The 23,665-nt window shown below is 33.4% G+C and overlaps 3 protein-coding genes across 3 annotated transcripts; 2 read left to right on the forward strand and 1 right to left on the reverse strand.

Annotated features, from left to right (window-relative positions):
* Positions 1–568: 568 nt before the first annotated feature.
* On the forward strand, positions 569–5,399 carry LOC126714751 (ras-related protein RABB1b). Its single transcript, XM_050415041.1, has 6 exons — positions 569–784; positions 871–1,010; positions 3,048–3,130; positions 3,844–4,048; positions 4,157–4,225; positions 5,044–5,399. Exons 1-6 carry the CDS (start codon positions 739–741, stop codon positions 5,134–5,136), a joined length of 636 nt encoding a protein of 211 aa, XP_050270998.1. The 5' UTR covers positions 569–738; the 3' UTR covers positions 5,137–5,399.
* A 1,561-nt stretch (positions 5,400–6,960) lies between these two features.
* Positions 6,961–10,843, reverse strand: LOC126714750 (pre-rRNA-processing protein ESF2). The gene is made up of 8 exons (XM_050415040.1): positions 10,658–10,843; positions 9,376–10,096; positions 9,179–9,242; positions 9,008–9,075; positions 8,556–8,645; positions 8,349–8,479; positions 7,345–7,497; positions 6,961–7,260 (listed from the first exon to the last, which is right to left on the reverse strand). The coding sequence occupies exons 2-8, from the start codon at positions 10,049–10,051 to the stop codon at positions 7,243–7,245; spliced, it is 1,200 nt and encodes a 399-aa protein (XP_050270997.1). The 5' UTR covers positions 10,052–10,096; positions 10,658–10,843; the 3' UTR covers positions 6,961–7,242.
* Positions 10,844–11,766: 923 nt separating this feature from the next.
* Positions 11,767–21,242, forward strand: LOC126714752 (pentatricopeptide repeat-containing protein At4g35850, mitochondrial). Its single transcript, XM_050415042.1, has 13 exons — positions 11,767–11,930; positions 12,064–12,199; positions 12,354–12,516; positions 13,624–13,689; positions 13,794–13,891; positions 13,981–14,098; positions 14,187–14,396; positions 17,068–17,144; positions 18,886–18,979; positions 19,714–19,779; positions 19,871–19,948; positions 20,118–20,219; positions 20,868–21,242. The coding sequence occupies exons 1-13, from the start codon at positions 11,903–11,905 to the stop codon at positions 20,964–20,966; spliced, it is 1,335 nt and encodes a 444-aa protein (XP_050270999.1). The 5' UTR covers positions 11,767–11,902; the 3' UTR covers positions 20,967–21,242.
* Positions 21,243–23,665: the final 2,423 nt, after the last annotated feature.

Consider the following 23,665-nt stretch of genomic DNA (forward strand, 5'->3'; position numbering starts at 1 on the left):
TTCCAATAAAAAAAAAGTACCACAAAATACTAGAAGCAGAAAACCGAATATTTTTGTGTGGCACAAGTAGGTTAGCGCCAGAGTTGTGGCACATGACAATTTGACAAACACAGCAAGATGAATTACACCCCCATAAATCGGATTAAGTCCAATCCTCTCCATTTAATTAAACAAAAACTTTATAAATTCAAAAAACAATAGAAAAAGGTAACAAACAAAAAGTCAAAAAATATACGATAAGTAATTTAACTGATAAAGTCTTTTTGTAGTCAAATAAAAAATTTTAAATTTAATCTCGCTTATGCCAAAAATTAAAGCGCTTTATCCTAATAACAAAATCAATTACTATATAATAGGCACTACATATTTAAATTACACAGTATCTATAAAATAAAAAATAAAAATACAGCACAGAATTTACTAATTTTTAGACTCTTTTTTAGATAGCGTGTCGGTATAACAAAGACGTCACCGTGACTTTCTTTCTTTTCAGTTTCTTCTTCAAAATTCTAATCATTTTTATTATTTTTTTCAAAAACATTATATTTATATAAATACAAAAGACATAATAATTTACATTCCTTTCCTCTCATTTCAAGCCTCGACAACTCTCCAACTCGAACCTTCTTTCTTTCTTTCTTTAAGGTTTCAGGTTTGTGTGTGCGTGTGTGTGTGTGTTGTTGTTGGTGGTGTTGGTGTCTCTGCTTGATTTCTCTACACGACATCGTATCATCGGCCATGTCGTACGACTACCTCTTCAAGTACATCATCATCGGAGACACAGGTTTCATATTTAGTCATCAAACATGTTTTTTTTTTTTTTACTTTTTTTCTTTTTTGGTGGGTGAATAATAATTGGGTGTGATACAGGTGTAGGGAAATCGTGTCTGCTCTTGCAATTCACTGACAAGAGATTCCAGCCCGTGCATGATCTCACCATTGGTGTCGAGTTCGGAGCTCGCATGGTCACCATCGACAGTCGTCCTATCAAGCTTCAGATTTGGGACACTGTAAGTCCCATCTTTCTCTTTTCTTTTCTTTTCTTTTTTTTTGAAAAACCCAACAACAAAATTGTTAAATTTAGCATCGTATATTATTAGTTTTTTTTTTTTTTTTCCCAATTCATTTACTTGTGAAATTGATGAAGGTGTAGCAGCTTTGTTTGGGTTGAAAGGGATTTGTAAGGAATATTCTAGTAATTATACTATTTGGTAGTTTAGTAGGAAGGGAAGGAATTAAATTGGGCAAGTGGGCATGCCTCCCAAAACTCAATTCTTTTTAGTAGGAGTTTTTTTATTAGGATGAGAATTATTGACTCCCAATTATTTGTGATAATTTGGATGAGAATCATTGATAAACAAAGATGATACTTAAATTTAACCTTTCATTTCTCTTTTCCTTTAAACTAACTATGTTGGGTTATTATTTATAACTCAATAGTTGGGGATAGGGGGGTTTAATTTTAAACTCTAGATGTCTCTGTTGGAAACGTTAGGAGGTGTGAACCAATTTAGCTACAAGGCTTTTAACTATATAGGGTTAATTTTAAAAAATAGGAATATATACATGACCATTTTGTTTACCCACCCCAAATACACAACCTAGCCTGCAAGAAACATGTATCAAGTAATCCCAGGACTTGAACTGGAGACCTCATGGGGGGTTCCCATGAGGCCAACCAATTGAGCTACCCTATGCGGGCTATGTATAAGATTATTTTAAACAAATAAATTTTATATTTTTAATTGCTAATATCTAAAAAATGGTATAAATATAAGTTCTTAGTAGATTTGAACAGTAGAAAGTCAACTATTGGGAATTATAGTTGTCATGAGTTTAAACTCTAAAGAGTCTATAACTCTTGAGGTTTGAAATTTTAGCAAGTAGTAACCAAAATAGGCCCTTAAAAATGGAGTCGAAATATTGATATCATCTATAATAGTAAAAATTATATATTTCTTTCATTTTCATACTTTCTTCTATAAACTCCCAAACATAGTTTAAAGGTATAGGTGATGGCATGTCATTTAAAATCAGTTACTATAAGTTATTGACAAGATTTTAAATGACGTGTTATCATATATATACATCTATAGATATGTCGAAAATTACATTTTTAGTCATAAAATCAGCTTTCTTCATTCCTAAGCAAAATGGAGAGTGTTCTAGAAACTGAGGGTTAATTTTTCAATTTTTTTTTTTTTTTGTTTTTGGAGGTTTATTTTTATCTTTGTGTTGCTATCATAACTAAAAGTTAAAAGTATGCTATTACAAAAGTTAGCAATAATTAGATAATATTACAAGGTATACAAAGGGTCAAGTAAAGCTGTAATTGTGTTACTAGTTTGTTGTATTTTGACGCTGTGTTCATCGCTTTCATCCAATTCTATCATTAAAACCAATGGTTCTTTCATTGGAAAGAGTAATTAAAAGGTTAATTTTGGATTTATTATACTTCTCTTCATCCACTAAGTGAAAAATTGCTTCTGAAAAATTATGTCGAATCATGTCAAATTTGTTATTCTCCCAACCTGATTAGTACAACTGGTTGCTGTTACTCATTCGATTGCAGATGGGGAGGAAAAAAGTAATTGATCTCAAATCTATTAAAGTTAATGCAATATTTTGGAATTTATTGATGGTTGCGACTATCTAGTACCTTCTCAATCCAACGTATTTATGTTTCCTAGTTTCTATCGGTTGAATATTAATACAAATTTACTTATTAAAAAAAGAAAAAGAATATGAATCCAAAATAATGTTACTTGGCCCTTATGTCTTAGACTCTTAGCTTTATAGGCATTGTAAGCATGAATGAAGGTTCTAGATACATGCATAGAACAGGTTGTAGATAGGAAGTATTTAGTTGGCTTATGAGTATGTTCAGTGAAGGTTCTTTTTCTTATTATTTTGTTCTGAATTCATCAACTTGTACATCCATATATTTAAGCAATCACCTTCATCACATTCACTTGCTTCTGTTAAGCACTGTATTTCAAGGTTGCATTGAACATATTTGTAAGCCATGGAACTTGGTTTTCTTTCAGGCTGGGCAAGAATCTTTCCGGTCCATCACTAGATCTTACTACAGAGGAGCAGCTGGAGCACTTCTGGTATATGACATAACCAGGTGTGTGGGGGTGTGAGAGAGAGAGCATATCATTGTTGGCAAAGAAAGATTTTAGATTCATGTATACTTCTTACGTAGCAAAATTCATTTTAGCGTCTGCATGCTTGCCCATTACTGTAGTCTTTTGTGAGCAGTGAGCAGCTTCAGGAATTATATATATATATATATATTTGCCATATATTTATTTTCAAGTTATTGCAGTTGAGTGAAGGATTGGAAATACATTTCATGCCCTTGTTGTAAATCCTGTGATAGTTTTATGCATTTAGAGTTTTTTATAGCAACCACTGTAGAGTATGATCAGTTGGTCCGAAGACCAATAAATGTGACTTTTGCGGGTTTGCACCTTATTTCCTCTAAAAAGAATCATTAGGCATAGTGGCAGACTTAATCGTCCCCCCCCCCCCCCCCCCCCCCCAAAAGAGTTGTGAATGGGAAAAAGAGGAGGAGGGGAGGGTTTCCTTTCGGCTAAAATCAAGGTGACATGTTAAAAACAGTGTGGAACCCTGTATTGGCACCATTAATAGTAGTTAGTAAATGCTCATGTGGACTCCTAAGTTGACCTTAGCTCCTGATACATAATTACTGATGCCAGTGGTCTGAGGTTAAGCTCATGACGTCATGCTAGCTTTGGAGGTCTAAAACTTGTATATTTGTGCCTCCAATCCCCTGCTCTGGTACAACTAAAACCAGGAATTTATTCTTTTTCCTAGGAGAGAGACATTTAATCATTTGGCAAGCTGGCTAGAGGATGCTCGGCAGCATGCTAATCCCAACATGTCAATCATGCTCATAGGGAACAAGAGTGATCTTGCACATCGGAGGGCTGTCAGCAAAGAGGAAGGGGAACAATTTGCAAAGGAAAATGGGCTTTTATTCTTGGAGGCATCTGCAAGAACAGCTCAAAATGTTGAGGAGGTGATGTAACTTAACCAATGTCAAGAAAGGCCTCTAAAGTGTTAGGCCTTACAAGTTTAAATGTCAACTTTTTATTTCTTTAATCTAATATAGTGTCATATCTTACAGGCTTTCATAAAGACTGCTGCAAAGATCCTTCAGAATATTCAGGAGGGTGTATTTGATGTATCTAATGAGGTAACTGAATAGTCATTTTGTTGTAGAGAAACTTTAGGCTATTGGGACTTGGGACAGTATCTTTAGTTCTGTTTTTTCTTGTTCTGATTTAACATGCAGTATTAAAGTGCATGACAAATAATAGAAAATTTGATAAAAACGAGCAATTTTTCTTATCCTCGGGCTATCTTTCTCCGGCTGGATATTTGCATGGGCAAAATTGATTTGTTTGATTATCCAGCTCTCTATTTTGATCTCATTTGGTTAAACTTGTATAGATGTATTCAAGGAGAAGGATTTGCATGTCCTGGTCCTCCAAGATTTCAATTTTTAGTTTAAATAACTTGAATAAAGTATGAAATGACACTTTTTGCTCTATTAATTTATAATTTATGCAGGGATTAGAGTTTTATTAATGTAAATAGGAAATGACTGTGTAAGATGTCATTGTTTTTGTTTGAGGAAAATCTCCAAAACTTATGCCATCATGTGTTGTTGTATTTATATCAAGCAATTCGTACTAGCAATTGTTCTTCAAATCTCTTGATTTTAAATCCTCAAATGCAATCACATCCTTGCGGTTTTGTGTTGGTAGAGTTACCAGGAATTTTAGAATGGTCAATTGCACGATTAGATTGTTGGGGCTTTCTGATTGGGTCAGTTTGTCTAAACAAAGTTATGGGTATAAATCCCCGACTTCTTAACAATGTCCACTCCACAACCTTAAGTAAACAGGCCGAGTCAGAGATAATTGGTTCCACATTTCTGGAGCCTCGTGATGTCCTTCCTCTAAAAGATTATCTTTTAGATCCTAACACCCTTTTTGTTAATATCTGCAGTCATCTGGCATCAAGGTTGGGTATGGGCGCCCCCAGGGTCCATCAGGTGCTAGAGATGGAGCAGTTGCTCAGAGAGGTGCTTGTTGTGGCTGATGAAATAGGAAGAACTTCTGTACTTGATCCTTTTGTGCAATTTACTACGTTTGTTCATCCCCACGACATGAATACACTCTTTAAACTGTCATGACTTGTGAAGAGCATTAAGATGTATAGATTTAACTTCAGTTGTTCTTGGGAGTTGGGACAGATTTAGTTCTTATATCAGTAATTCAACTCTTAGTGCTCAAAGATAACTTAATGACGTTTGCACCATGACAAAATTGGTTAATGATATGTGGATATTACTTTTTTCTTTAGTGTACTTTTGGAGAGTGAGAATGCTTGCTTGAGTCCGCAATTCTTTCATTTCTTTTTTGGTGGTTTAATTAAATGGTGAGAGGTCACATATTGTGTGTAGCCTTGCCCAATTTTCTTTCCCCTACTGGGGATGTAACACTTATATAATGAGGATGGTGCGCTGGTGGAGAATTGCATTGCATTCTGTTGATCTTCAAATGCGCCACCAAAAGCAGATTTGTTTGTTTATTTATTTTTGCTATATGTATAAGTAGTAAGTTTTATTAGAAAAATGAAGATCAAGTACACAAGAAGTATACCAGACATGTCTCCAAGCTTTAAAAGTACAATTATAAATAAACTCTTAATAAAGCATATCCTCATCAGGCTAGTCAGACTAGCTATTTGGTAAAATAATAAATAAACACCCCTAAAAATAGCATGCATCAGGCTCAATAATGTAGCATTCAACAATAACAAATGAATAAATGAATAGTAACTCAATATCTCTATTGAGTTATCGACATTCTACACACTCGTGTTCTCCACAGAGCTCTCTCGCAGATTTGGATTGATTTTGCTTGGGTTGCTTGTGGTGGGTTGATATTTTGATTGATTTTTGCGGATCAACTTTGGGTTGCTTCATCAACCTGGTTATGGTGGAGCTAATGACGACTTGGAGCTTGAATCAGAGTTGGGAGATGATTGATCAAAGCTAACGTTTGTAGATTTGGGTTGCTCACGGTGGCGGAGCTCATGGGTTGACTGGGTTGCAATGGCAGAGCTCGTGGGTTGTCTGGGTTACAGGTTGCAGTGGCAGAACTTGTGGGTTTGCAAGAGACTAAGTTGATTTTGGAAAGGAGTAAGAAATTTTTTTTTTTAAAAAAATAGAATATAAATAGAGTATGTCTAGAGCCTAATGTGAATGCTTTCAAGAAAGAAAATTTATCTACGCCCACCAAAGGCAGAAAAGAAATTCTATATATACAAAAATTTTCACACCTAATGTGACAGATTGTTAAGTAGCAAGATGTCATTAGTGTGTCTAGATAAAAATCAGTAAAAATCTGTTAACTCAATTGTTGTTGTGAAAAGTGATAAATTTTTTTGTGCATTCAGCATTGCTCAAGGCAAAAAATATGCCTCGTTTCTCTTTGATGCTCGGCATGTTTCGATGAATAACGTAATTTGGTAAGAAAGATTTATAGTGCTGTGGTAGGCCCGACCATTATGACTTCTAGGTAGACATTTTCAAACTTATGGAATCGGAGACCAGATAACCATTGCCTCGACCTCTGTTATTACATGTGACAGTTGTGAATGAATTCCTTCTGCAGGACTCGCAAGCAATCCAGCAAACAAAAAAAATACGTTTTCAGCCACAGCTCCATATAAGTGCAACTGTGATGATACTTTGTACAAATCAAATTTGAATTAAAATATGGAATTAGTAAAAAATAAAGTAGACAACCATGCTAATAATTTGGCCCAGAAATTTTCACAAAGTGTAGGGCAGACATTCAAAGTGCCCTCAAGAAAATCCATTTCAGACATGGAAAGAACCGATTGATTATCTGGAACTCCAAGAAAGTCAGCAGTTCATAACTGTATTGGTGTCAACTGTCAAATGTGGTTCACACGTTGATTTCAAATGGTCCCTTGAGTAATCAGAGAGCACAGAATAAACTACTGAAGAATTCAAATGAAAACAACAAAACCAAGACTGACTATAAACTCATTATAATGTTGGGAACTCAAATTACAAAAATGAGTTTTCACACAAGTATTCACAAGTATATGCATTTGGCACTCAACTTAAGAACTTGATATTTAACTTATGTCAATTGCTTGAATACTTCATCACTAAGAATCAGCAAATACCTGCAAAGAGAATTGTTGGACAAACTTAAACAAGAAATGATAATAAAATAGATGAAATAGTTGTCAATTAACAAACTGACTTACCCCAGCCAGGGTATCTTTCGAAAGTCGAGCTTTGGCTTGTCCTGCATTATTTGTAACTGGTTGCTTTTGTGGGAAATGGCGAATAACCTTTGCTGCCTGCTGGCTAACAGGGAGATCGGAGTTCACTCCTAACTCTTGTTGGACCTTTCGCTTCTGTGGATGCAAGATAAAACAGATCGTATTGAATTACTGTAATGGCCTGTTTGGATGGAGGGGAGTAGAGTAGAGTTGACTAAAAATAAGCTAATTTTATGCTAAATCTACTCTACTCTACTCCCCCTCTCTCTCCCTCAATCCAAACGGATCATAACATTTCTCAAACCAAGAAAATCCTAAACTGAATGTCCTCAGTGAACTAAATTTCTGACTAAGAATGCCAAGCCTAAGGAGCAATTTGTATAAGTCAACATGATTGAGCAAAACCACGAAAGAGTAAATGAACTGCCACAAAATGCTTAATCCAAAATTCATGAATATCCATTAGTTTTTTTATAGAAGCAGATAGCTCCATCCATTAATAATAATCAAACCCATTTTTAATTTAAATACATCACATAGTTTTGCAAAGTTTTAAACCTTCATCAAATCAAAAATTTCAGTGATACCAATGCATTTGAATATTTCCAAATAAAGAATATAGACAGAATTCTACAAAAAGCTCAATCAAACTCATGGTTTTTTTCATGGGAAAAACACAACTCATACAATCACTGAACCCTACATCTCATTCTCCATCTCTTGTTATACTTGAGGAAACAGCACTATATTCAAAGATCATGCCTGCTAGTAAATTTGACAATGTGGATATTCTCTATTTAGCATTCCAGTTTGTTAAAAGTAATCAATTCCGCAAAACGGCAATGTATAAAGATCTTAAAAAACCTTTTTAAGCATCCAAAGCTGAGTTTTTATATTAACTATGTCAATCAACATACAGAGTCTGGTCAACTGCATCCATAGTGTGATCAAGAAAAAGTATTATTTTGAAAAAATATATTTTGTACCTTCTGTAATCGTTCTTCTATAGCACTCAAAGCACGGGACTTATCAACTTTTTTGAGATAGAAATCCCGTTCCCTTTTGGCCGCAGAAATTTCTAAATCTAGTTTTTGCTCTCGAATGGCATTCTTCTCAACTGCAATAGAAGCATCTTAGGTTATATCGCTAAAGCACTACGATTTATTTCACAGCACAATTCACAAAGGTCCTACCAATCTCTGCAGTAAGATCATCCCACTTGAATTTACTCAAGTACTTGATATTCCACATATCATAATAGAATTGTGACCTCTTCCTTCCACCTAAAGATGAACAAAAAAAAGCAGACAATTGATTCTCAATTACAAGAGAAAGACAAGTTGGCCACACTTTACTAGAAAAAACGAATAATATATATAAGCAAACTTAGAGAAATAAATCCTCTAAAATGGTTTTTTTTTTTTAATTCAATAGCTAGGGGAGAGAGGATTTGAACCCTAGATATCATTGTTCGAAACACCAGGTGCTAGTTGAGCTATAAGGCTGTTGGCCCTCTAAAGTGTGTCCAAAAGAACCCACTTTGCAGGTCTTGAGAGGAACACCAATAATCTTTATGTATAAACAATTAAAAAAAAAAAAAAAAAGAACCGAAAAAGAAGGTGATAATTTCCATCAAAACACATACCTATTTGTTCACCATTTAACATATTAGCAACTCTCTTAGCAACCTTTTTATCTGTAAATTCAACCCATCTACACGGCAAACAACAACTATCAAATAATTGGATACTACCAATTACAATTATCAAGCTTTAATAAACTAAAATGGAAGATATAAAAGAATTTTCAGACATACCCTTCAGAAAATTTTTGCTTTCCGTACTTACCAGCTCGACTACGATGTACTTGAGAAGCTGGATCTGTAAAAAACCAAAATTTCAACATGTATAGAAAATCATTGAAGGAAAAGGAAAACCAAAAAGGAAACAAGAAAAACCATGTAATTTTTTAAATTAATAAAAATGACAAAAGAAATTTACACTGGTTGCTTACTTTGAGATACCAGATAAATCCGATCTATTTCTCCATATTGAGAGAGAATAACACGAAGACCATCAGGATCCATTTTTGGAGGAATCCGACTCAAGTAGCAAATGCCACGCATGCCACCCTTTGCAGCTCGCTCCAAAACCCGCTTCTTCTTTTTTTCTTTCTGAAGATCTGCGGCGATCTTAGCATTCGCTTCTGAATACTCCTTATATCTTTTAACCATTTGTTCTTCCTCATCCAAATGACTCTCTCCATTCACCTCTTCTTTAATCTTAGCCTTCCCAACTTCCACCGACAAATTTTTTTGTTCGTTTTCACTAGCATCGTCATCAGATTTTGAATTCCCCTCCACTTCTTTTTTGTTTAACAATAACTTATGTTCAGTTGGCATTTCATCATTGGATTTCAGACTATTAACCTCGTCTTTCTCCTCTAGATGATTCCCTCCCTTAAACTCTAGTTGATCCTCTTGTTTATTCTCAACCTTCACAGTTCCCACTAATAAACCCTTTTTCTTGCTGTTTGTGATTGCATCATTGAATTTTGGATTCCCTTCCATTCCGAACCTCCTGTCAACTGCTTCCTTTTCATTTAATAATTGCTTCTTTTTATTTTTCTTTTTTATGCTACTTTTACCCCTGGATTTTGCACTATGAAAATCGCATTCTTCATCAACCATTCTTACCAATGAAAACAGGACATAAATCACAGTTTGACGATCACACTACAAAAAAAGACAACATAAAACTGACAACCATAAGTAAATAAATAACAGCAGCAAGAAAATCAATATACAAAACTTATTTCATACAATTTCAAACCCCCCCAATTCTCATTTTAACCCATGAATCCTCCCCCTTATAAAGAAAGCAAAAAAATCAATCTGACAAAAGATTAACCATGCATATCACAATCAAAATAGACGTTTATCAGTATCATTGCCTCAAATTAGCGGCTTTCAAACTAGAGAGAAATTCAGATAAACCTTCAAATTCCACAAACTACAAAGCAAAGCAGTGAAAGTACAAACCACCCCACTTCCTTTACACAGTTTCACGCCTATACACATTACATAATTTACATCACCCACCCAATTCAGAAAACTCTCTCTCTCACTCTCTCTCTCTCTCTCTCTCTCAAGTTCCAAGATACCCAAAACTCAACAGTGTAAAGAACAAATTTTTTCACATATACAACAACAAAAACTCAAACAGAACAACAATAGCATAAACCCATATCAGCGTATAACCCTATGGAGAGAGAGACAGAGAGAGAGAGAGAGAACCTAAAGATTGTGGGTAGCGCCGCCGAGCTGAGGTTGTGGGTGTGCGAGACGAGAGAAGAAAGAGATGACAGTGATATAGAGAAGAGAGGGAAATTCGATGGGGGTGGTATACTGCTTGGTCAGCTGGGCCGTAACTTAAACAAACCCTTCAAGCCCACTTACTTACTTCGTAGAGGTTTTTTTTTTTTTTTTTTTTAAGACGAGAATTTTTTTTACTTGACTGTGTTTGCAATGTTGGGCTCATTAAAATTTCCCAACCAATGAAAGTTTTGGTTTCCAACAAACACGTTTGATGTTCAAAATCTTGGGAAATGCTTGGCTTCAATGCGTTTTGTGCACTGAATCTGATGGGATACTGCCATGTGCTGATTTTTAAACACCAAAGTATTCTATCAAATCTAGTGCACAGGACACTGAACTTAAGATGGATCTTAAAAATCCCATATCTTTCAATTATCAAAAAACAGATTTGTGAAAATAATAATAATAAATAAATTGATGTATTAAGAATTAGATATCCCCATCTTGACATGTGGTGGCACAAATCAAATGGCTTTCAAGACACCAAATATTTCATTCTCTCTCACACATAAAAATGAATCTCTATTTTCTTATTTATTAAAATGAATTGAATCTATCTTGTACTTAGATTTCCAAGATTCATTAGAATATAATGGGTCCGTTGGGTTAAACATTTTTGAAGCTTAAAATAGCATTTTAAAAACTCAAAACTTTGTTTTGCAATCACAACTCTATATAGTTTTTTTTTTTTTTTTAATGGCCGAAACTCATTTTAAACTCAAAACATTGTTTTCCAACAACTTATAAAAATACACCTAATATGTATGAGATTCATTTTTATCTTATAACTGTGTCTGTTGGGCTATTAGTTATAATTAGTTATAACTAGAATGGACCCATGATCATCTCCTCTCTTTCGTTTTGGGTTTTCACTTTTCTCCCTAGAAGATTGAGATGGATTGGGACTATCCTCTAATTTTATTTTTTTTTTGGCTCTATATATCATGATCATTATTCATTAAAAAAAAAAATATATATATATATATATATATATATTAAAAATAAAAAGAGAAAATCGAGCCTAAGTAACCCAGCCCATATATCCACATAAATTAAAACGGTGCGCTTAACCCCAAAAAACCCAGCCAAAAATTTCACTATCCCATAGCCAAAGGGTTTTACTTGTACTTGTACAGTGTGAAACAGAAACAGAGACGAATAGCAATGAAGCTTCTCTTCCAATCTTTCACCGGTAATCCTCCATTTCCATTTCCTATTTCCCAATCTCTCAAAAACCCATCTTCCCAATTTCCTTCTTTTTTTTTTATCATTTAAATCTCATAAATAAGATTTTTTTTTTTTTTTATATATATATAAATTTTCAGGCCACCATAGATCAGTAGCTCGAGTACTGGGTCGCCGGTACTTTGCAGCTTCAACAGAAGAGTATGCAAAGCGAAACTACGCCAACAATGTCTCTGAGTACAACTCTGTTGTGGGCTCACTCACTGCCCAAAGAAGGTACTCTTTTTTTTTTTTTTAATACTTCTATACATTCATCTTTAGCTTTTTAACATTAACAAAATTTTCATCTTTATCTTTATTAGTATGTGAAAAGAACTTACTTTTTTTTTTATAGTACAAGACTTGATTTTTATGGGTGTATACTATATAGGCATTTCTTGTTGAGGGATGTGTATGATGATATGATGTTGGATGGGGTGCAGCCCACAAGGGATGTGTTCCACTCCCTCATTGTTGGGACAATGAAAGGTGTCCGCTTGCAAGACGGTTTTTACTTCAAGGATCAAATGAAAACCACCGGTTTGCTTCCTGATGTATGCGTCTTTTACTCTCATTTTTTAAAACTATAATTCATGTAGTAGGACTTAGGACTATAGTTTTTCTTAGGTGTTGTGGATTATATTACTTAAATTAAATTTAACAGCTCGGTTGCATTGGAATTTAATTGTCATTAGGGAAGATAACACTGTTTGTTCTGTATTCGTAATGCAGTCAAGTGATTGAATTTAATTGGGGAGCTTAAGTTTTTCCCATTTAGTATATATGGGATTTTCAGAAATGTGATGTTTGTAGATAACAAGTTTTTAAATTGATCCTTATTGAGCAATTATAGAGGCCCGTTTGGTTTTTATTTTTATTTTTTGGGTTGGATGATTGATGCTGTGTATGTATGGGATTTATTGCAGGTCAGAAATGTGATGTTTGTATATAAAAATTTGCTCATGTGATCTCTGTGAGAATTTTAGAACCCCAATTCTTTTTTTCATGTTAATGTTCTGTTTGATTGCTGATGTGTATGAGGAACAAGTAGTAAGGAAGCTGGGACCTTTTCCTTTTCTGTTTAAAATCTTGCAAGGAGAAACAGATTGGTTTGATTTTTGTTTTGTGCTGATGTTTCTCTCATAGGACATAAAGAAGATGGGTTTGGTTAGTTAAATGTTAATATTAGTTGTGTGAAGTAGGGTTGTGCATGTTCGTTATTTATTGTATTCGCTATACCTTTCAGGGCATTGTGCTTGAATATGACAGAGAACTTCTTGTGGCTGATACAGTGAATTACGGATAAGATAAGCTTATGCAATCAGTATTAGGATTTTTTTCTGTGCTTTTTGTGTGTGTGTGTTTTTCAGGGAGAAGCTGTGTGCATTCATCTGTACCAAAAATAAATATGTGTCCCTTTTGAAGTTTTCCCCCCTTCAAGTAGGGAGAGATTGTTTTATTCTCTTATTTATAGTATGCTGCAAATTTAATTATTTTCAAATGCATGAATCCACTAGACCAGTGAATAAGTTGATCCAATATTTGTGTATGTGCTCTGTTTTGTATCTCTTAATGTCAAAGCTTTCAATTATGTAAGCCAAATTTATTATTAATTCTTTTTTTTTAACAGATGTGAATTTGTGTTTTTATTAATGTTATAGGTTAATTTATACAACATTTTAATCTCGTTATGCGGGAAATGCAAAAACTCTGACCAGGCAGTCCAGGTATATTGGAGCCTTAATTTGTAATGAATACATTATTTCGTTTTTATAGCATTTGAAGCTTAATCAGACTGTTTTCTTAATAACTTTTTCTATTTGAATAAAAGATTTTGGAAGAAATGAAGAAATCTGAAGTAAAGCCCAATGCCCAAACTTTTGTCTGTCTACTTAATGCATGTGCTGCAGCAGGCCGGTTAGATCGAGTGTATGTTACTTTTTGCTATGAGTTTTCATATTGGCCTACCTTGGTACATTTTTTACTACAAAATTATAAGCTACACTTTAACATGATAGGTATGCAATTGTTCGTGATATGACTGCTGCTGGTGTTGGGTTGAACAAATTCTGCTATGCAGGACTTATAACTGCACACAAGAACAAGACACCTGTAGCAGATGATTTTGCCACCAAAGTATCCAAATATGTTTCTCTGCTTTAATTAGTTCGTATTGTCTCATTTTTCTTTTAAGCGTTTTCTAATATTTCACTTTTGTGGAAAGGTCATTGAGTTTGTTGAGCGGTCTAAGGACTCTTTGGCAGTTGATTCAACTGGCACTACTGCTGAAAATGTGATGATGGGTGTTTCAGAAGAAGAAATGTATAATATACCCACTGCCGAATATGTTTATAGGCGTGGAGGTTTTGTAAACAGGCAGCTGATGATTTATCATGTTGCTCTTCATGCTTGTGCAGATCTCAAGAATGTAGAGGTACTAGTCAACATCTCTGCTTACCTCTTGATTTTACTTGTTAAGAAAAATCAAATTCTTCCAGCTCCTATTCATGTGTGTGACTGTTCTTACAAATTTTGGTACTGACAACAAAAATCTCTTATCTGATAAGCCAATGAGTGCTAGCTCAAATGACATTCAAAAGCATGCTTAAAGCTTAAAGCCTAGCTGGCCAAAGCATATCTGATCTAATGAAGCTTGTCTCAAGTGAACACATTTTTGGTGCTTTTTGAAGAAGCACAAAAGCTTGCCTAGGCATTCCTTTTTTCCATTTTGGTTTAAAAATATTTGAATCATTATAATTAATCACTTAATTGTGAAGGAAATGACATAGACCACTGAATCATTATACAAATAGTATTCTTCAGGTGTTCTATTACACAAACAATTTTTTGTTTACATATTAAAAGACAAGAACAATATAGTTTTAGTGGATGAATCTAGACAAGAGTAGGGTGGATGAAGTGAAGAACCACAAAAGATCGCTCTATAAAAATTTATACAATACTTATAAAACTGCTATTCGAACTATTGTGCTCTAATGAATGTTGAACTGTTAAGAGGCAACATGTTCATAAAATGAGCGTAGCTGAAATGCAAATGTTAAGATGGATGAGTGAAAATATACGGAAAAATAGGATTCAAAATAAGGAAATCCACTGAAAGATCGGGGTAATCCCTATTAATGAAAAGATGAGGGAAAGTCACTTGAGATGGTTTGGTCATGTTCAGAGGAGAGCAATTAATGCACCAATAAGAAAGAGTGAATTGATCCTAGTTGAGGGAACGAAAAGAGGTAGAGGAAGACCAAGAATAATATTATTAGAAGTTAAAAAAAAAGGGCGTTTCAATTAACAAAGTAACAGAGAGTATGACTTTAGATAGAATAGAATAGAAGAAAAGAATAAATGTGATTGACCCTAACGGATTTGTTGAGGATCCATAGCTGACTCCAAAATTTTGGTACTAAGGTATTTTTGTTGTTGTATCAAAAGACGAACAATTATAATTTTATCATTCTTGTGCTTTTTGGTTTTTGCCTTTGGTATATATTTTGATTGAACCAAATACTTCATTTTAATCATAGCTATTATAATTATGTATTTTTATAAAGCACAAAAGATAAGTATTGTATAAATTTTTATGTGTAAATTTAAGCTGACTAGACTATTATCATATTGTTCATTGCTAATTGTTTACAAATTTTATATTTCAAAATTGAAATAATTTATTTAAAATTTGAACTTATAAAAATATTTTAAATTTGAACTTATAAAAATATTTAAAATTTGAACTTACAAATTTTATGCAATGCCATTTCCATTTGAGCTTAGGACAAAAAATATTATCTTGATTTATTAACTTTTTTTATTTATTACTATGAATATAAGAGGTTGTTAATCATTATATTTGAAAAATGTGCACTTTACTTCAACAAGGTGTGCCCTTGTGAATTGTGCATAGACTACAGGATGCATGTGTGCTTGACATTTTTACCAATGCTAGTACCTTCTCCCCTTGTAAGAGTAAGGTGGAAGGGTGAGGTCATGCTGTCATGGTTTCAAGACCAGTGTGCATGCAACTTACCAACAAGGGAAAAAAAATATCTTGTCTGAAAGGTAGCATTATATGTGATGATGAGCCAATGCTTATGATACAAATCTTTACTTGGGAAATGCCAGCTGTAAAATTAGATTGAAACTTTGTTGGTTACATGTTACTTATCTGAACATAGTTTAGAACCTTGTTACCACCATCAAATTAGTTGACATTCTTGATACTCTAGTATATTTGAGCTTTTTTTCCCCTTTTCACAATTATTCTCTCATCTGTAAAAACAAAAGGAACTTATTCAGGCAAGTTCTGTTTAAAATAGTTCATATTCTGGGTCCAAGAAATCCGAAATCAATAAGAAAGAATAAAAATTGGGCTATGTTTCCCAAGAGAAGCTGCATTTGATTAGTAGATCCCCTTCAGTATGATGTCTTAGCCCGATCCTGCAATATCATGTGAGTGAAGAATGGCAATGCCGCTTGTAAAGCTCTTCATTTTGAAAGGTTTTGTCATCATGGCTGCAAATGAATAGTTCAAGCCTTTCTCTTTTTTCAGATAAGCAAGCTCAAGCCTAACTTTTGTCTGAACAATATGCTCTCATGACCTTCTGTCACCTATTTCATTTGTTAGTTTGTATCTATAATTATATACAGACACAGAAGACTAGGAAAAAATTGTTGTTTTGAAACCCTAATGTAGAAGTCCTTATTTATAACATAAATTTTCCTCTATTGTTGCTTGGTTTAGTGATTTTTTTTTTTTTAATAAGCAATAAATTTCATTGAAAAAAGTTAAAAGAAATTACAAAGAATGCAAAGCACACAGGCAGTGTGCTAAGAGGCAAACTGAAAAAAAATTAAATAACAAAGAAAGTATAAAAATCAAGCAGATCAGGCAGAGAGTTGAAAGTAAAAACAGCTGAAGCATTTACGCATCCAAAAAAAGTCTGAAAGAAGAGAAGCTTCAACTCATTAATTGCTTAATTTTCATTTATTTTTCTGTTGCTTAATATCTAAGAATTGAGAGAATTTTCTGTTGAATGCTATGAAGCAATTTTCTACTTTTATATGGGTGCTTTTTTTTATGACCATGGTAGGTGATGGAAACTTTGTTGGAAATGCTAAAGAATAATGGAAACACTCCTGATGTCTTTACGGTGATGCAAGTTATGAGGTAAATAGTTGTTGATGAATAATTTCGAATTATTTCTTGCTTAAATGAGCTATGGACTACCATGGATGTGGCAAATACATGTATACATACATGATATATGTTTATTTGTACAGATGCATTCATTGATATTAAGATCATGACTGAAAAGTTCAATTCTTAGTGCATGTGTGCTTTTTCACTTGTGGTTCATACTTGCATTTTAAGTGAGAATAGCTTTGTCTCTTAGTTTAGTTGATCTGTTCTTCTCTGTGCAACACTGGCCTAAAAAGGAACAAAAAAAAAAAAAGGCGTGAAAAAGCCTTTGCACATAAATCATTAAGAGATGCAGCTGTCACAGATTCACTAATTTTATATAAGGTTTAGAATCTGTATTTACATGACCTTCCTGATCACTACTCAATATGGGCATCCTGGCCATGGAACATTTGGTGCAGTAGCCTACTTTAATCTGCAATCCATTTTGATGTTAATGATTTGCGATTCTCTTGTTGTGTGCGTTAGATAAATTTTGTAAAATGCAATAATTGATACTCCTGACTGGCAAATGCATATTTTTTGTTTGTGTGCCATTTGAGCTGGAGTGGGATGTGTGTGTGTGTGTGTGTGTGTGTGGGTGTTTTGATTATGTAAGGATGTTTCTAATCCATTTGAGTTTATTTTAATTGACCAACATATATGCTACACTTTCTTCTTCTTCTTCGTTTTTTTTAAATTGAGAATCTAATATGCTACACTTCTATGATAACAAAACTAGAAGAAAAATAATTTTGGTTATAATCATCAAAAAAGAGTGTGTATCTGCATCTGTAAACTGCAACAAGTCATGCTCCTAAAGTGGCCAATACATATAGAAGATGTGTTTGTCTGATTTGGTTAAGCTAGAGCATTGCCAGTCCATTTGAGTCAAGCTAAATTGGTAAAAACATTATGTATGCTTCTCTTATAACAAACTGGAAGAAAATTAATTTTTTGGTTATCGATGTGAAGGTGAACTTACATGTAAGCTAACTGCCCTGCTGATTGTCTCATGAAATTGGTATCTCTCACCAGTAGCTGCTGCATGTTACTTAGAATTTTTTTAATAAAAAAAGAAAAGAAAAGGCAAAAACTGTATGGTCTGGTTGATGAGCTTAGAGCAGCTCTATAGATGAATATCTTTGGTTTTACAAATCCCACTTGCCCAAGCATATTCTTGGATGGGATGTGGTTTGCATTATGATACTTATCAAAAAATATATTGTTAAAGAGAAAAATAAAAACATAACTCAGGACCAGCAGCACTGCCAAGGAAGTTTGTCATGGCTAATAACATTTGCAATTCAGCCATCACTTTATAGGTCCTTTGCAGTGAGCCAAAAGCTTAATCTTTTCTTTGGTTGTATCTTCAGAAGTTCCACTGATCTATATCTTTGTAAGGTAGGCTTTTCTATTTTCTTCCATTCCTTGTAAACTCTGGTTAGGTCTGTCTGTGTCTGTTGACTCTATTCTGGAATCTCTCTATTAACCTGATTTCTTTGGACATTACGTTCTATCCACCTTGCCATTTTGTATTTTGTGTGTATGTGTTCTGGAATACTTTCTCTATTTACTAGACGGTGCTTCTGATGTTATATTCTTTTATTTTGCCTTCATCCTATCTTTTTTTTTTTTGAGAAAGTTCATCTTATCTTACTTGACCTTTCTTTTTGGCCATATCACTTTACATATTTCTGTATTGCCTTAAACTAACATTTATTTGCAGGTGCTATCTACATTCTGGGGACATCGATCGTGGCCTTAAAACTTTTGAAGACTACATGAGTTCAGGGAAGCCGCCTATAGTGGAACTATATGTGGTGAGTTTTTAAACCAATACAATTTCTGCAATGTGCTAAGTCAGATATCTTTTCTTTCAGTAAATAATAAAAATTCTTTTAAAAATTAATGAATAGATAGACAGGAAGAGTATACTACTTCCCAAGAAATTAGAATAAAATTTTAAGAGAGAATTGCAATTATGAATGAATATATTAATTCTTAATATCTGAATGCTGTTACCTTTGTTATATGATCTTGACAAAATTTTGGATTTACAGTTTTACATTGTTCTTGGTTTTAGACAACCCGATGAACATATCACTTTGCTGTTAATACTGCATTAAGTTATCAGGGTAATTTGTACTAATCAAAAAAGTTTATTGGAGTAATTGTGTAATGACCAGCTTTCTTAGAATGTTTTTTCCCTTTATAAATTTCCTCCATCCCAATGTTTATCTCATTACTTTTTTGTGTAGATGTATTTTTCAATTTTGTTTTTGCTCCTTTTGGCTCTTTCTTTTCATTTTCCCTGTGTACTAGGATAGTGCTTTTGTTTTGGGGGGTGCTATTTTAATGATATTCAGTTTGTTATTGAAAAGGAAAAGCTCCTTGGGGGGACAACGAAGATGTTTCTATTCATGTTTGTCAGTGACAATCGTTTGGTTACTTTGTGCCGGTTAAAAGTGGATTTCATGTTTATGTAATGTATAGTCATATCAAGATATTATTGTATTATACAGACATTAAATTACTGTGATTTATGTGGTTGTAGACACTTGTAGAGGGAGCCATGGTTGGGCATACTCCCAAGGGAATGCAACTTGCTCAAGACACGCTGGTATGGTTGTTATGTAGCTTCTTACTTGAGTTCCTGATTCATTGTCTTGATTGTTTTAACCCTATCTGCGGTTCTACATTTTCTTATGCAGGTAAACATGAATTCCAGGGACTTCTTCTTGAGCCCAAAAATGGGGAGTGATCTCCTCCTTTTAGCTTCTGGTGAAAAAGTACGTAATACCTTGTTTAATTACTTGATTAGATCCCTGTGGTTGCTAGGGAGAAGGAGAGATTTTGTTATTTGTCCTGGCTCTATATGATTCTTTATCATTCTTCCTAGCCTGTATATTTTGGTTTATACTGTCTATTTTCCAACTAAATTATAATATATCCTTGCAGACTGGTGGATATACTACTGCTAACTATATATGGGATCTGATGCAAGCTCGCAACTTTATTCCTTCACCTCCTGCTGTGGAAGCATATTACAAGGGCTTAAAAGTGAGTTTCTTGCCTAGATAATGCTTAAGAAATAGTAAATTCTCATGAGTGATTTTCTTAGCACATCTGTTTCGACAATGGTGTTACTTAGCTGTTAGACTGCAAATCACTCTGGATGTTACTTTGAAATCTATGGTGTTAAATATTGTTTGAAAACTTTGAAAACAAGTTGAAATCTTCAACAAAAGGAGCCTAAAACTACTGTTTGAGTATTTTTTTGGGGAGCAACATTTAAGTTAATTGTGCTAGACTGCTAGTGCTGGGCTAGAAAGTATTGTTTGAGCTTTGAAGACTAAGCCAGAAGAGGGAATAGAAATCATTTATTGTCATGTATGAGGGATTTTTTTTTTAGATCCAAAAAGTTAGTAATGACCTAGATTGTTTCCAGCCCAACACAACCAGAAGTTGTAATACTTCATAGCAGAAAGTGCAGCTAGCTATTTTTACAGTCAATAACAATATCCTCTTTGTCAAATTCCAGTCCTTGGTCTTCTGGATGCATCCAAATGCCTGCAATTGCTACTATGTCTGGCCATGCTGGCCCTCATATAGTTAGATATCTCTTCATATATGAATTATGTGCATATTCATAACTGATTCCCATTATGTGCATATTCGTAACTGTGTCCATTTTTGTTCTGGGTTCAGGAACGTGAAATACCTGAAGATGATCCACGACTGTTGCTGGTTTCTAAGACTTACGACAACCTTCGCCAAAGATCTGGACCAGGACCTCGACGACCTTAGTTGGATGATAACAAAAGATTCCTTGGAGAGTCTTTGGCATGGATTTTTTGGTTATATTATTTATGTTTTGATGCAAGAGATACAACTACAAGGATTTGTGCAGGCCTAATCCTCTGTTGTATCAAAGATCATGTAGAATTTATAATGGTCTCTGTATTGTTCTTAGCTTCATACACAGTTTTAATCAAGTTTTAGAATGAGAAACATGAGGAATAAGGACATTGTAGTATTTTGATATTTCTTCAAGTAAAGCATCAATGTGTTGGCTGCTTCTTAGTTCTTGGCTTCTTGCCCCTTTCCTTCCACTTTCTATTCTTGTATACAGCAATGAGTTGCAGGCATGTACTCATTCCATAAGGACCTAATTAAACACTGAACTAATAAATAGAAATTGAGCTTCACTGTCCTATTGGTTATTTTTTTAGGTAAAACTACAATATGTATTGATTGAGTGAAAAAAGTGTCATCGTGTCAACCATATTCATAAATCATATGATACATGTGTATTATATAAATCATATGTATTTGATTTGTAAATCACATGTATCATTCATAAAAAAATAATAATAATAATAATATAAGTCACATGTATCGGATAATACATAGATATATGTGCATTTAAATTGGATTTTTTTGTTCAAATTTCTGCTTTTACTTAAGTGCAACAAGTTGTTGGACTTATTTTTTAGTAAAAAATTATTGGGTTATTGGTTGAAGCCAATAAGATAACATGTTCAAGATTTTTTTATTTTTTATTCTCTTACTCTCATACAAAATTTGGACCACACTTAGACATTTTAGTTGGACATTTGATTTTTTTTTTTTTTAATTTATAATTATGAATAAAGTATTAAATAACCATATAAATTTTATTTTATTTTTATAAATCCAAAAAAACTTGAATGTCAAGAAGAAATATTAAACGTTGGAGATGATGAAGATATAATTTTGCATTGTTAACCACCGGGGTGATTGGTCTAGTGGTCATGTCATCATGGGCTTACTCTTAAGGGTTTGGGAGGTGAATGTTCCAAGTTCAAATCCCACAATGGAAAGTATATCACGTGGAAGACGCTAACTCAAGTTGCCTCCTCTTTTATCCATTTTTAGTTCATCAAAAAAAAAAAAAAAAAATTTGCATTGTTCGTTAACAATTCTGGACTTGGAAGATTTTTTGTAACATATGTGATAAGGTGGTTATATAAATATCTATATATATATATATATATATATTGTGTAGGATTGATTTCAAATTAAATTATAAAGTTCAAATTAAGCTCTAAATATTTGTTCTAAAAAAAAATTAAGTTCTACATATTAAAAAATGTTTAACTCGAAGTTTCAAACGATAAACCTTATTAGTTATTTTAGTTTTTTTTTTTTTTTTTTTTGATAATCAACTACACACCTTTTTACGATAACATTGTTAAGGAAAAGTGCTTAAACAAATTATTTGATGTGATTACTTGATACATGCATCTATCGGTTTATGAAAATTATTTTACTGAAGTATTTTTCATCAACGGCATCATCACACATAATGGGTTATGGGTTTAAATTAAAACTTTTTTTTTCCCTTAAACTTGTAGATTCTAATTTAAAAATTTTGGAAAAAAATATTGTAAAGTTTAATTTGAAACGACCTTAAAGGCCTAAAGAGATATTTTCAAAGAGTAACATTTGAGACATTGCTTTCTCATAGATTCATCATTAATATCACTTAAATTAACATTAATCACAACATATCAATTTAACAATCATAAAATAAATTTACGTCTTAGAACGTATATTCTTTTTTTTTTTTTTTTTGAGAAAGAACGTATATTCAACTTATTGGCACCTCCTCTCCTATCTATCAGACTATCTAAAAAAAGAAGTTTGGTCATATATATGGTTCTCGTATCAGATCATTGCACATCCTTTAATTCTCACAGTCTGTCTGAATGAATGCACCGATATATACGCGCTTTCCATTTAATTCTCTTGCTTCATGCACGTTCATTATAGTGCTTTCTTTTATGGTTTCATTTAATTGATTAGTTGGCCTTTTATTTTAATCCTTGCAATGCCTCCAACAAAAGAAAGTTTCACTTTTCCCACTGCAATAAACTTTTGCTCTACCCCATATCCGTGACCAATTGATGATTTAAGGTGGCTAGGTAGTAGGTACCACCCTGAATTTGTAACTAATATTCTTTTTCTACTTTTTTTGGCCGGAGAACTGCTTAAATGATGATTAGAACCTGTTATCCTTCACTTGTACGGATTAGAATTCTGAAGATTCCAAATGACTCCATAATATGCTGCTTGATTTCTAGTTATTTTGGTTATTACCATACCAATTGCACATGCTTCTCTTTTCCCCTAACCATTGCAGATGTTCTACCATTTGCCACTTCCAAATTTACATTTAGCACAATCTAATATTGAATTGGTTTCCAAGAATTTTCTAACAATTAAACTCATTCGAAATGCACATGAACTGAGTGTGACTTTTCAACACTAAAAATAATAATAATAATAATAATAATAATGAAAAAACCTTAATGCCACCAACAAGAAAGAGAAGAAAATAACATGCGTTGTGTTCCTAATTAATTTTCATTTTTAATTCTTAAGAGGCTTCATATTAGTGTTCATTTTCCACGTTTTAAATTCATTGGGTATTAAATAAGTTTGCTTAAAAAATAAGCTTGAGA

Source organism: Quercus robur, chromosome 2 (assembly GCF_932294415.1).
Source record: "Quercus robur chromosome 2, dhQueRobu3.1, whole genome shotgun sequence".
Classification (NCBI taxonomy): domain Eukaryota; kingdom Viridiplantae; phylum Streptophyta; class Magnoliopsida; order Fagales; family Fagaceae; genus Quercus; species Quercus robur.

Excerpts from the sequence above, each read along its gene's own strand:
- LOC126714751 (XM_050415041.1), top strand. The coding sequence starts at position 739 with ATGTCGTACGACTACCTCTTCAAGTACATCATCATCGGAGACACAG. Across the intron at positions 3,131-3,843 it reads CTGGTATATGACATAACCAG|GAGAGAGACATTTAATCATT; the intron begins GTGTGTGGGGGT and ends TCTTTTTCCTAG. Across the intron at positions 4,049-4,156 it reads CAGCTCAAAATGTTGAGGAG|GCTTTCATAAAGACTGCTGC; the intron begins GTGATGTAACTT and ends CATATCTTACAG.
- LOC126714750 (XM_050415040.1), bottom strand. The coding sequence starts at position 10,051 with ATGGTTGATGAAGAATGCGATTTTCATAGTGCAAAATCCAGGGGTAAA. Across the intron at positions 9,243-9,375 it reads GATTTATCTGGTATCTCAAA|ATCCAGCTTCTCAAGTACAT; the intron begins GTAAGCAACCAG and ends GGTTTTTTACAG. Across the intron at positions 8,646-9,007 it reads GTTAAATGGTGAACAAATAG|GTGGAAGGAAGAGGTCACAA; the intron begins GTATGTGTTTTG and ends GTTCATCTTTAG.
- LOC126714752 (XM_050415042.1), top strand. The coding sequence starts at position 11,903 with ATGAAGCTTCTCTTCCAATCTTTCACCG. Across the intron at positions 11,931-12,063 it reads TCTCTTCCAATCTTTCACCG|GCCACCATAGATCAGTAGCT; the intron begins GTAATCCTCCAT and ends ATAAATTTTCAG. Across the intron at positions 20,220-20,867 it reads CATATTACAAGGGCTTAAAA|GAACGTGAAATACCTGAAGA; the intron begins GTGAGTTTCTTG and ends TTCTGGGTTCAG.